This window comes from Manacus candei, unplaced genomic scaffold (assembly GCF_025592945.1).
Source record: "Manacus candei isolate 608988 ecotype Guabito, Panama unplaced genomic scaffold, ASM2559294v1 h1tg000013l, whole genome shotgun sequence".
NCBI lineage: Eukaryota > Metazoa > Chordata > Aves > Passeriformes > Pipridae > Manacus > Manacus candei.
In genome coordinates, this window is record NW_026138061.1 from 8,298,543 (window position 1) to 8,313,006 (window position 14,464).

The following is a 14,464-nucleotide window of genomic DNA, read 5'->3' on the forward strand; positions in this document are numbered from 1 at the left end:
ATCTCTTTTTGAAGAAATGTATTTTTTCAGCTTCTACACTATCCTGTGGAATGTGCTCCAAATGTGTATGATCTCTGGTAAGACAGTTCTGAAAGCCAAATCAACAGAAATCAACCCTACCCATAATCCCCAAAGGTCCCCATGCAAACCTACTCCCATTCCTCAAAATAAAGCTCAAAACAAGCAAAAGAACCTTTTAATATTTGTATAGGTAAGATGACCATGAGGTTAAACACATTTTAACTCAGACAAAGCAATAGAAACACACATCTGTGAATGGGGGGATGAAGATTCCTACCCCTTTCAACAGAGCTGGACATCAGATTGGCTGACCTAAATCCCATGATAACATAAACACCTGCTCACATTCAGAGGTTTAATTTTCCAACCCTTGCCTAATTCAACATTTACTTTAAATCAGCACAAGGTTCGTGTCTGTTCTCCACCCCTCCGCTCAACTACATGCTGGTGATGCCTTAAAAGAGCCAGCACAGGAGTTCTTGAAGATAAAGAGGAGGGATCTGGTTAAACTCTACACCATTTCTCTCTTTCTGTAAATCCATTATCAGTTTTCTGGTGTGTTTTACCACAAACTGCAGCAACAGGCACAATGATCCAAATGATGGGAAGCTGGGGTCAGAGGAAAGCACTTGCCTGTGACAGCAGTCTGTACTTACTGATCCAGATACTTTAAAGAGGGGTAGTCCCAATCCTCCTCCTTTGCCCCAAGAGGATCGTTTTGTCTGATACTAAATCCATTCAGATGTGCCATAAAACCACAACCATCATTTCATGAGTTACAGAAAAGAAATTGTCTTAAACAGAAAATACTGTTATCAGTTAAAGAGAAATACTGTCATCAATTAAACTAAGCCACTCTCAAACTGGTAAGCAAAATGACATTCTTCCACTTCTTCCCCACTGCCCAAAAATCTCAATGGGAGAAGAAACCAAGCATTCATAAATTACAGTAAAGGGTATAGCAGCAGGAGAACTCAGCTGGATTTTTATGGACAGTAGTTCCTCATTGGAAATCAGGGACAGAAAAACCTGCGAAGTGTTGTATTAAGAATTTGTAGAGAAAAAAATCCCAAATAAAAAAATAATTGTCATCAAGAAGTTGAATACTTCATGCTATTTTTGTATTTCTTGAAAAAAAACCCCAAAAACCCAAAACATTCTACCACTGACCATCTTCACAGGAACTGAAAACAACTCTGCTAGCAACAAGCTGAGTCTTTAAAATATTAGAGGATTTACATAAAACAACAATTTAGATGTTCAAATCTCTCCTGAATCAAACTAATTAAGCATGAATAATAAATTGGTTTTAGAAGCCTTGATAATTTACAGAATTTAAACATGGGAAATACAATACACAAAAACACCAAAAGATTGAATATTTGGCTGAATTTACTCACTTGTTCTTAAAAATAGACCACAAAAAAAAAAAAAAAAGTATATGCCACTCAAAACAAACTATTTTCAGAGGTGCATAGAACTGTATTTATTTACTCTCATTCTTAATTGTGATGCTTATGAAAAATTGTACTATGTTTGATCCGGTATCAGGTGCATGTGTCCATGATCACAGCAGTCCTTCTCTTCAAGGTCCCCAGGTCCCTCCAGCTATAGAGCCATAGAATGGTTTGGGTTGGAAAGGACCACAAAGATCACCTAATTCCAACCACCCTTTCATGGGCAGAGACACCTTCCACTAGACCAGGTTGCTCAAAGGCCCATCCAACCTGGCCTTGAACACTTTTAGGGATGAGGCAGCCACAACTTCTCTGGGCAACCTGTGCCAGGGCCTCACCACCTTCACAGTGAAGAACTTCTTCCTACTACCTAATCTAAACCTATCCTCTCCCAGTTTGAAGCCATTTCCCCAGGTCCTACCACTATGTGCCCTTGTAAAAAGCCCCTCTCCAGCTTTTTAGTAGGTCCCCTTTAGGCCCTAGAAAGCTGCTTGAAGATCTCCCTGGATCTCTCTGTAGCCAGCCTGACCAACCACAGCTCACTCTCTGTCTCCACAGCAGAAGTACTCCAGTCCTCTGATCATCTTTGTGGCCTCCTCTGGACTTGCTCCAACACCCAATGTCCTTCCTGTGCTGGGGACTCCTGAGCTGGATGCAGCCCTGCAGGTGAGATCTCACAAGAGCAGAACAGAGGGGCAGAATCACCTCCCTCAAGCCGCTGCCCAAACTGCTTTGGTTGCAGCCCAGGACGTGTTTGGCTTTCTGGGCTGCAAGCACACACTTCCAGCTCATGTCCAGCCTCTGATCCACCAATACTCTCAAGTTCTTCTTCGATGGACTGCTCTCAATCCACACATTGCAGGCCTGTATCCACACTTGGGATTGCCTCAGCCCAAGTGCAGGACCTTGCACTTGGCCTTGCACTGCATGAGGCTGGCACAGACCCTCCTGTCAAATTACTTCAATGCCTGCACAGAAAAAAAATCTACAACTCTTACTCAGGCTGTATTTATTTCATGGGTTAATGCAAGCTTTCAGACTTCCAAAGCTCTAAGTCTATTACCTTTCATATGCCTCCCAAGAAAAAATTACAGAAGAAGAACATCGGGGAAAGTCAATGTTGTCCAACTGTCCTTTCTGGGAAGTTAAAAACCAACTCATCTGTTTGTTCAAAGGGATTTTGAGGAGATCAATTTAGTCGTAATCTACTGAACACATGATTTAAAGCAGTGTCCCAAATCTAAATAGTGCATAGCAAAACTATGGCAAAATGTTAATGCAATACTTCCAAAAGAATCTTTCATTTAAGAAGGGAGAAATACAGTCTGAGTAGTTCCTTTATACTGTGAATAAAATACAACTAATTCTCAAGGCCTTCTCTATTTTTCTAATTGTCATATGAAATCTTCACCAATATTCTACTGCACTGGACATAGAAAGGGATATTTCCATTCATCTTTAAAGCTAGGTAACAGGTGGCTACAGATGGTTAAGTTTAAATCGTGCTTAAGCACCTTTAAACTTTATTTTGAGTTTAACTTTACAGATAGTCTAGTACACAGAAAGCATGGGAGAAGGGAGAACTGTTTTATCCATTTATATTCTTCAACAGCAGTCTAAAGCAGTAACTCACCTCTTCAGCACATGATATATCTCCAGAAAAATGGAATAACAGACTATGAAAGATCTTTATTAAAAACTCCAGTAATTAAAGTATTACTGAGAAAGGAGAACAGCCTAAGAATTACTAGTGACACTAAGATATAGTTAGATAATTGAAATTAATTGAAAAAAAGAAGGAAAATCAATGAAATATAAATTAAAATGTAATTGCACTAAATGAATTATTTTTCCTTTTAATCTTCAAAGACTCAACCACTTGTATCTTCTAGAATTTCTAAACGGTGAAAAGTCAGGTGACAATTCATATCTGTCTTAACAGCAATGACTTTTTTATTACACATATTTTAGCTGGGAACTTGAATGTAATAAGATTACTAACTGTCAATCAAATAAATGAGAGGACCTTCAGAAACAGCTGCAGGTTCACGCTTGATCATAAATCCTTTTGGTTCATTAAAGCCTTCTGAATGTACCATGTGCTATGCATAAGGAACTCCAAAGTTGAAGTTGTTTTAACATTTTGAGTCCCTCAAAAAGCACATGTGCAAAGCAAACCCTAATTTTTGTTATCCAATGAAAAAATTGTACTCGGTAGTAATTAGGGCACCAATGGCCTCTAGATTTTCATTTCCTCTCCTGCATCACATGCTTCCTACATTTGCTTCACTATCTGTATTTACTATTATTTCATTCACCTTTTTAGGCTAGTTTGGTATGAAAATGGATCTTTGATCGCACTGTCTACCATGTCTGTCCTCCCCCTCTTGAAAGTTTTTCTAGTCCTTGACAGAAATTTAAAGGTCTAAGAGAAAAATCCTTACAGGGTTCATAATATTTAGCACTAGAAGAGGGGAGTTCCAGTAACAGCTCTTTCCAAAAGGCCTGAGGAAGGGGTTTGTTTATATCCATACATTAACACCTTTAGGAACCCATTTATTAACACCTACATGAGCCCCTTAACAAGCCATTGCATGTTCTCCTTTTCCCAGCTGAAGGAGCAGAGGACACAAGGGGAGTCTCATGTGTGGCAAGGAGGGGAATGAGCACCAGGATAGGGGAAAAGCCACATGCAGTGGGAAAGGGTAAAACGTGGGAGCACAGTGGGAAAATGAGTGTTTCACAACAGTTAGGAAAGAGCCCAGGGTTACATCACCCAGGAGAAAGAGAGCTGTGGTCAGTGAAATGAAGCAGTGCAGACCTCAAACCACCCCAAAACCAGGCTTCCACACTTCCAATGCTCACCAGTCCTCTCCCATCTTCCTCTGTATTTACAATATTGCAAGGCCAAATTTTTAACAGCTCAGTGTAAATCCAAAACTCTGAAATTGTAAATCCCAGACAATGAATGTGAAGGTGTTTTTTTACTTTCCTTCTAAGCACACAGGATATTTGTAGGCGAGTTCATCCAGCTTCCTCTACCATTGCAACTAGAAACACAATTTAGCAAACAAAATCCAAGCGTATCACAGATCTCAACATCAAAAGACATTAAACTACAACACGGAAAATCCAGCCAGCTTCCAAACCACAACAAGAAAATAAATAGAGACATTCAAGTTGTTCTGACAGTTATAAGCAAAACAAATACTCAGAAACATCAGCAATAACAAAAAGGAGAACAACAAAGCTACAAAGCTGAAAATAATGCACAAAACTATCAAAAAGGGATTCTGACAGTCAGGTGTGTTAATGGTTTATATAAACAGGCAAATGCAAACCTAGTTTTAAAATAAATAGTTTGAAACCTTTAGTCATTACGTAGAACTTGATTTTCAAATATATTTACACATTTTCTGTTAAATTATTTGTATGTATATTATTCATATATTTATATATGTTTTCATAAACAGTTTTACATTTATCATAGATATATGCAAAAATCAAAAGCCATAATAGAGGTTCTACCGGCAAAAAATCCTTTTCTGTTCTTTGGTCAATGTTTTAACATTTTCTTCTTTAAAACAATTCACAGGCTAAACACAACAGATCTTAATGCAGATAACTACAACCATGTCACACTGAAGAAGAAATGTGACTTAAGTTCTAAAATTATGTAAATGTCCAAGGTAGAGACTCTGTATCATGATAATCAAATAACAGTACATATTTTTCATATCATAAATATCCCAAACAGCCTGGTCTCAGACCAGTGACTGTTTTATACAGTGTCAGTATGGTTTAAAAAAAATTATTATATAACTGGTAATTCTGATTACCTGGAATAGCTTCATGGGCTGTCAAAACCACACTTATAATAGGATTTTTAGCTCCTGGAACCTGTTCGGTCTCCTTAGTTGATGGGGTTTTCTCTGTTTTCTGAACTCTGGGCCTCTTTGGAGTTTTTTCTCGCTCATCTTCCTTCCTGTCAAGGTCAACGTCAGAATCATTACCTAAAGAGCAAACATCAAAAAGAAGGTAACTATGTACAAAAGCAATGCAGGTGACACAGTCAGTGACACTACAAGAACAAACGGGAAGGAAATTATTGCTACCATAGGAAGACAGACATTATCAAAACAAGATGCGCTGTATGATCCCTAAAGAGGAAGGTTTAATAAAACTCTATGTAATAAAACTAGTGTGATACTTACACAAATAAAAAAAAGAGAAACAAATCAAAATTTTAAAAATGGATTCTCAGAAACATTTGTGTTACCAAATTATTTCACAGCCCCTCAGTTCAGGAAGGATATTGAGGTGCTGGAGTGGGTCCAGAGAAGACCAACAAGGCTGGCAAAGGGACTTGAGCACAAGTACTATGAGGAGAGGCTGAGGGAGCTGGGGTTGTTCAGCCTGGAAAAGAGGAGGCTCAGGGGAGACCTCATCATTCTCCACAACTTCCTGACAGGAGGTTGTAGCCAGGTGGGGGTTGGTGTCTTCTCCCAGGCAATCAGCAGTAGGACAAGAGGACATGGTCTTAAGCTGTGCCAGGGGAGGTTTAGGTTAGATATTAGGAAGAAATTCTTTACAGAGAGGGTGATCAGACATTGGAATGGGCTGCCCAGGGAGGTGGTGGATTCACCGTCCCTGGAGGTTTTTAAGATGAGACTGGATGTGGCACTTAGTGCCATGGTCTGGTAACCACAGCAGTGTTGGATCAAGGGTTGGACTTGATGATCTCGGCGGTCCCTTCCAACCTGGTTGATTCTATGATTCTATGACTCTATACAAAACACTCATCTGAAATAAGAATGAATAATCAATAATCAGTTGAATTATTCCTTGAAGCTATTTCTTCCTTAAAGCAAATGAGCAATTTGAAATTCTGAAATTCTTAAAAAAAAACAACAAAAAACCAAAAAACCCAAAGAACAAAAACAAAACCTGCACAAAGATAAAAACTCCAAGTTTATGCCAATAAAATTTCTTATATTAGATGAAGTGGTAGAAAATGCATGCTAGAGAAAATAAATTTGGCAAATTAAGGCACTATGCAAATGTGCCAGAATAAGGAATGTAATGAATAAGGAAAGCAGAAACCGACAGAAGAAAATGATAAATAAACCCAGTGAATTTTTCTTTTTTTCCCCCTGAATCTGAATTAGTTGACTCAATCTCCAGTGTAAGTTATTCCATCTGTATCCATAATGTGCTGTAGGTGTTCTACAGTGATAGGGACACAAAGCCAGAAGGAAACACAGTGTGCAGGAACAAGTTTAGCTTTCTCAGGCGTCCTTAGGCAAAAATGTCAACACTGACAACTGGTAATGACATGATGCTAATCAGTAAATCCGAAATTCTTATTTACAACCCCTAGAATGACGAACAACCACAAAGCAAGCTGAATTCAAACATGACTGAAGCCAGTCACGTTTCTATGGAGCCATGTTAGCAATGCTTCTGTCCCAGCTTCCAGCTTCTCTGCCTGGAGAGCACCCAGCTTTTCAGTGCCTGCTCTAATGATTTCTTCAATTTCATTAGATAAATTCCTTGATCTAAGCCTCTTCTCAACTACCTTTTTCTCTGTAGACTTCTATGATTTTGGAAAATATTGCTGCTTTATATATAAAGAGTCTCGTAATGTCCCCATTTAACTCCCTAATGTAGGTGTAAATTATTCATTGCTACTGAAATCATGTAATTCTAACACTGACGTTTCTCTACAATACCTGAAAGGGATATCTGAATATAAAGAAAAATTCCAGAAAATTCCAGCAGTTTGAACCATAAACTGCTTGTGCAGTGGTTTCTTTTGGTGCGATGAGCAAGGGTGAAAGTTGGACTCCATCTTAGAGGTCTTTTCCAACCTTAATGATTCTATGAAACAAACACATTTTTCCACATTTTCTTCATGAAACAGCCTATGTTAGATTATTATCAACAAGAAAATGAATCATCACAAATTCCTCTGCAGGATCAGACTACCAAAAGAAGAAAGTTTTCTCATAAAGTATCTGAAGACACAAAGAATGTAAGCTGCTTATTGAATTATGTTTCCCTGAGGCTACTTCACCTACTGTTAAACAACAAATACAAAAAGTAATTGGGTTAATTAATCTGCTTTTGTTCGGTGGGCAGTAAGAGTTAGTGCTGGTGTTAGAAAAAAAAAAAAGAAAAAAAAAGATTTAATATACCTGTGGACAAAACATGTTTTAGTCAAAAGAAACTCAGAACTGTAGATAGGAATAAAAGCTACGATGAGGACAACAGAATTTTCTCCACTTTGCTTGGAATCATGTAATTCCTAGTAGTTATATGAATAGAATCCAAGCACTCTGTTCCTAAATCCTCCTTTCTAACCATTAAAAAGTAAGACTTAATCAGTTTAATGAGGAAATAAAGTGCCTGAAACCAAATAATAAAACTTTGCCATTTCATGCTTTTCATGTCAAACTGTAACTGTTAGTTTTGAATATTGGAATTTACTAAAAAAAAGGACAAATCACAGACTTGAATTTGTGATCCATACTGGTGAATAACTATGACCACAGGACCAAGCTAAGAAATGTTTCATGCTGCTTTTCTCTCCTTATGTGCCTCTGTCAGGCAGATCAGTCTGACCAAGGGTAAAAGCTGTGGAAGAGACATGTTACAATAAATACAGCTGATTATATCTCCCTGTTTTCAAAACAGAACTCCAAAAATGCTGTTTAAAAAGACTTAAAAATAACATTCAGAACTGCAATATAAAAACATTTCTCTGCCAAAGTGTTGCTGTGTCATATGCATAGAAACCTTGTACATGTATGATAAGCACTAATAATTAAGGTTATGGCCATGGGAAAATATTTTCCTAAGAAACCCAAATCTGGTAAGTAATTCACAAAGGACTGAATCTCAACTTCCATCTCAGTATGAGCTGAGAACATCCAGCCCCTAACAGAAGGACTACATTCACTGTGAGTAAAGGTGTGAGGAAGGTACTGAGTGCCATGCAAACTCAGTTAACTCCAAAAAAGGCCACATATATATCAGGGAAAAACAGGCAAATGAGAAAATTGAACTGATTTGCTGAACACCTTCAATTAGTGCTGAATATCTGTAAGAACATTCTCACCCTCACAAAAAAAAATAGTCTCCTCTCTACAGAGTGTTTGAATTCTGATACTTAACTATTAAAATTTATTCACTAATCTGATGATGATGGCAGTAGCCCCATAATTCCCCTTTCTGAGAGGAACAAACATCTTTCAGAAACAATCTGTTGAAAAGGAGCTGGGATGCACATGTTGCCAATACTTTTTGCCACAAACAGAACTATTTCATAGTCTGTGGGTAACCTGAAAGAAACTTAAAAATCCCCCAAACCAACACCTCCCATCAAATCACCAAATCAATAAAAATCTTAACACTCAATTACAGCTGCTTTGTTCCCGAACTCTTTCTACACCAAAAAATCCTGAACTGGATGGTGTGCTTTAGGAAGGAATTGAGAGGTAAACAAAAGTATGTTTTAATGGAAAATAAGAGCTTCAACTTTGACCACAGGACTCAAATGGCCTTTCTAGAGTGTGGGGCCATCTCAACAGCATTTAGTTCTTGGAATTTAGCATTTAGTCTTCCTGGAAAAAATTCCTTCAATGTTAGTATTGTGGATTAGAGTGTCAAAAGTGTTTTGTCCCTCACAACTAGGACAATTCAGCTATATAAAAAAGAAACACCCACAAGTGATTTTAAGATAATTTAGGAGAAAAATTTGAATACCTAAGCCCAGCTTCTCCAGGCTGTTAAGGCCTTCACTTGCTCCTGAACAGGTTTGTTTAAATGAACTGCCTCACTCTGCATCTCCCTTGCTAAGCAGTCAGCTTAGCACTTTGTCAGCTGGCACCTGGATGCAACAGATGGATGAAGTGACCTCCCCTCCCCAGCGACAGCAGCTTCAAACGCCTGCTTGTGTTTGTGCAAGAAATACAGCACTGTGCCTGCGCCTTCTAACACATTTAAGAAATGGTCATGTTTCTGTTGATTGGTAAAGCCGCTGTCAACTCTGAATTAATCAGTGCTTTCAGAGTCCCTTCCAATCTGTCCCAGGATTCTGCTAGAGTTGTTAACTGAAGGGACTGATCTGGGCATTTGTAATTGGATGTATGACACTTCAGGAGCACAGCTACACATCCTTAACTGGCATGTTTTTAAACTATTCTTCGCTCAAATTACTATTTCTTATCCCCTAAAAAGCGCTGATATTTCATAGCAGCAAGAGAGCAGCTTGGAAAAAAGATGGACTGGCTATTTAAAATTAACATAGACAATTGTTTCTCCAGTAAAGAAAGATATACTACTTGCAGGAAGAATTAATTTAAATCAGAACCCAGCTGATGGTAAAAACATTTTAAACCAAGGTCAAAAGAGACATCTTTAAGAATTACTTAGGCTCCTAATTCAGCATGAATGAATGGTTTACTCCAGAGAAGGGACTCTGTCCAGTGCTGTAATGTGTCTTCCACCCAAATCCTGTTCCGCAACCCCACACTGGAGAAGAGTCTGAGGAGTCATTCCCCTCCAGAGGAAGCAGGAGCAGAGACAACATGTGATGAACTGACCAGAGCCCCCATTCCCCATCCTCCTGCATTGCTGAAGGGGAAGAGTGAAACTGAGCTCAGGAAGAAGGGAGGGATAGGGCGAAGGTGCTTTAAGATTTGGTTTCATTACTCATTATCCTGCTCTGATTCAAGCGGTAATTAACTGATTTCCCCTGATTGTGTCTGTTTGGCCTGTGATGGTAACTGGTAAGTGATCTCTCCCCAGTCCAGCTGAGGGAGAGGAGCGACAGAGTGGCTTCACTGGGCACCTGAGCACCTGGAGTCCAATCAGGGTCAACCCACCACATTTGCAAAAAATTAAGTAACTTTTTTTTTTTTCTGTTTTAATTACTGAGCCCACAAAGTGAAGGCAATCATTAGCATCAAAGGATCAAATTAGATGCACAGATGATGTCAGCAACCAGTAAGGCCTGGTGACTCCTGAAAGAGTGGGACAACTATCACCAAGACACTGATCTCTTGAGAGGTCAATGTGGATCACTAATCACAGAAGTAAAGAACATCAGAGACCTGTTGTGTCTTTTAAATATTCCTCTGACCAATACACACTTCAGTTTCAATAGAATTTTACACCAATTTATTCATTTTAATTATAAATGTCCATTATGTTACAGTTTTCAACACTTTCCTTGAAGACCTATAAAAGATAGCAAAACATTTTATTACTTGGAAACCTTTATGAATATTTGAGCTTCAGCTCAAAACGCATATTATGTTTCTCTCAATAAAGAATATCACATAGAATTACAATATATATCTTTTCAATATTTGTATGTTTAGCATATTTTATCAATAGTTAAAATATTATTTTGGTCACAAATATAAAACACTGCATCATATGAGCTGCTACAAAAGGAAATTAACTCCATTGCAGCCAGACACAGTGAAAATGAAAACATACAGATTATTAATCAAATGTCCATATAGTGCTAAGCTTTGTAAGAAATGAAAAATATGAGAAAGTAGTAAAAAACCCGAACTATAGAAAAATCCTAGAAGCATTTGAAAATTAACTTCAAGTTGGAAAGACATGGATAAAAGGGGAAATAAAAACTATGTTATTATGTAACATGTCAAAGAGTAAAGAAGAACCTACGGCTCAAACTCCTTGTGATTTTTAGCTATCTGCTCTGAACTACAATGTCTGAAATGTGAGAGTAGGTATTGCAACTCTGGAAGATTCACAGGCCTTCAGTAAAACTGTCCATCCAGCTCTAAGAAATTCAGCAACAGTGGAATCTCACCAAATTAGAAGTTTCAGTCTTTTTTTTTTTTTTACGTACAGTAAAATAAGTGTAATTTCAAAAAGTTTTTATGTCAGGGATAATTTACTCTTGGAAATGTTGGTATCAATCACATCTGCTCAAGCAACCAAGCAACCAAAATATTCACTGAACATTATACAGAGACAAAAACACACACACAAAATAAATAACTGGTGTAAAACTTGCAGCACTGTGTACTGAGACAGCAACACCATCATCTGTGTATCACAGAATCATGGAATGGTTTGGGTTGGAAGGAACCTTAAAGATCACCTTGTTCCAACCCCACTGGCAGGGACCCCTTTCACTAGACCAGGTTGCTCCAAGCCCCATCCTACCTGTTCTTGAACACCTCCAGGGATGAGGCAGCCACAACTTCCCTAGGCAATTTGTTCCAGTGCCTCACCACATCACAATAATTTACTCCTAATAACTAATTTAAATCTACTCTCTTTCAGTTTAAAGCCATTCCCCCTTGTCCTGTCACTATATGCTCTTGTAAAAAGTCCCTCTCCATCTTTCTTGTAGGGTCCCTTCAGATACTGGAAGGTTGCAATGAGGTCACCCTGAAGTCTTCTCTTTTCCAGGCTGAACAATCCCAATTCTTTCAGCCTTTCCTAACAGGAGAGGTGCTCCATTGCTCTAATCAACTTGGTGGCCTCCTCTGGACAGGCTTGTGCCCTTCCAGTGCTGGGGGCTCCAGAGCTGGGACAGGCTTTCCAAAACTCCTTACTTGATCTTTGCTAAGTATAACTAAAGCTTAGAAAACCCAGTGTAAATAAATATATGTGCAGAGCAGTGCTAATTTGGAACAGACTCCCACCTGCAGTGACAATAAATGCTAAGAAAGGCACATAAAGAAAACAGCTTTACTGATAGAATAATGAGCTCTAAATTGACTCTTACAACACAGGAAAGATTTGTCTTTCTAAATACTTTGCCGAAAACATAAATTCAATAGTAAGCAGTAGTCAGGAAATTCAACCTAATCTGAGGAATCATTAAGAACAGGAAAAAACAGAACAGAAAAAAAAAACAAATTTATGCCATGGTATGAACCAGGAGGGCTCTGCAGAGGGATCTGGACAGGTTGGCTCGATGGGTCGAGGTCAACTGTATGAGGTTCAATTAGGCAAAGTGCCAAGCCCTGCCCATGGGTCACAACCACCTCAGGTAGTGCTACAGGCTGGGGCAGAGTAGCTGGAAAACTGCCCATTGGAAAAGGACCTGGAGGTACTGGTTGACAGCAGCTGAACATGAGCCAGTTTGTGCCCAGGTGGGCAAGAAGGCCAATGGCACCTGGGGTGTATCAGCAATAGTGTGGCCAGAAGGATCAGGGCAGTGACCATCCCCCTGTACTTGGCACTGGGTGGGTGCACCTTGACTCTGTGCTCAGTTCTGAGGGAGATGGAGGAAGAGTTTGCCAAGCCACTCTCCATTTACCATCAGTCCTGGCTAACTAGGGAGGTCCCAGATGACTGGAAGTTGGCCAATGTGATGCACATGCATAAGGGAGGGAAGATATGGGAAACTACAGGTCCGTCAGTCTGACCTTGGCACCCGGCAAGGTCATGGAGCAGATCATCCCAAGTGCCATCACACAGCACCTACAGGATGGACAGGGGAACGTGCCCAGCCAGCACGGGTTTAGGGAAGGCAGGTTACCTGAACAACCTGATCTGCTTTTATGAGCAGGTGACGCACCTGGTGGATGAGGGGAAGGCTGTGGATGTGTCTACCTGGACTTCAGCAAAGCCTTTGACACTGTATCCCACAACATTCTCCTGAAAAAGCTGGCAGCCCATGGCTTGGACAGGGGCATTCTGTGCTGGGTTAGGAACTGGCTGCAGGGCCAGGCCCAGAGAGTGGTGGTGAACAAAGCTCCATCCAGTTGGCAGCCGGTCACTGGTGGTGTCCCCCAGGGGTCAGTGTTGGGCCCAGTCCTGTTTAATATCTTTACAGACAAACTGGATGAGGGGATCGAGTCTATCATTAGCAAATTGGCAGATGACACTAAGTTGCAGGGGAGTGTCAATAGGAAGCTTTGGGCTGGAGACCTTCTAGCTCACCAACAACTGGAACCCCTTTGCTGCTCATGAACAACTTAATTGTTTCATTGGTTTGCTTTTACCAGAGAATAAACAAAAGATGTTTCACCTGCCCAAAACTGAGGCCATTTTCTTTACAAAGAAGGAAAAGGATGAGCAATTTAGTTTGAAAAATCAGGTAGTGTGTAGTGAAACAAATGAAGATAAGACTTGGGAACTCTAATGAGCTAACAGGTCAAGAACGGTTAATTTGAGTCAGTACTTTTAAAAGGACATAAGAAAAGGCAACATTGCCAAAATAATGCAAATGTGAACACTGGACCTAGCACATACAAACAGTAAAGGGCACGGACACTTGGGATGTCAGAGGTGAGACAGCTGAAGTAATGGTCACTATGGACAGCTGAAAAATCCTACCACTGATGACAGTAAAATATAACCAGGTCCTTTATCAAAGCAAGAGTTTCTCTGCCCTGTCAATGTATTCTAAACTTATTTTAATTAGGCTTTGCCACAAAAGTTAAGCTCTCCATATCACTGAAAGTAAAATAGTCATAGTAGTTGTGTATCATAATAGCAGACTGGACACAAAAGGGTATAAGAAAGCTGGAAAAAAAAATCAATGGCAAATTTTGTTTGCAAATAGAATCAATAGGATACGATACTGAGCAACTGTGGCTAAGGCAAAAAGTGAATTTTAACAGAAACACAAAACTTACGTAGACAATTTGGACACGGTCATTGCTTTGTATGAATGTGACATTCACCTCCTAGCCACATTAAATAGGCAGCTGGACTAGATGACTAATAGTCCCTTCCAACTATTCTATTCTAAATGAGTATTCACTGTTGTCTTTTTCAACAGGCTTTTTAGATTGGTGGTTGATACCCCAAGCCTGTCAATCTTTAAGAAATATTTAGCAATGCCCTTAACAATATGCTTTAAATGTTACTCAGCCCTGAACTAGTCAGGTAGTTGGACTACATGGTCATTGTAGGTTCCTCCTGACTGAAAATACTCTATTGTGCTCTGTTCTACTCTAAACTTTGAGAGGTTGGATATATTC

The 14,464-nt window shown here is 39.4% G+C and overlaps 1 protein-coding gene across 7 annotated transcripts in view; it reads right to left on the reverse strand.

The window, feature by feature from the left end:
* ZFAT (zinc finger and AT-hook domain containing) overlaps positions 1–14,464 on the reverse strand; it is a 123,853-nt gene that overhangs the window by 48,141 nt on the left and 61,248 nt on the right. For all 7 annotated transcript variants that reach the window (XM_051778561.1, XM_051778560.1, XM_051778563.1 and 4 more), the window contains one exon: positions 5,318–5,491. In XM_051778561.1, coding sequence (XP_051634521.1) covers positions 5,318–5,491 — 174 coding nt within the window. The remainder of the gene's footprint in view (positions 1–5,317; positions 5,492–14,464) is intronic.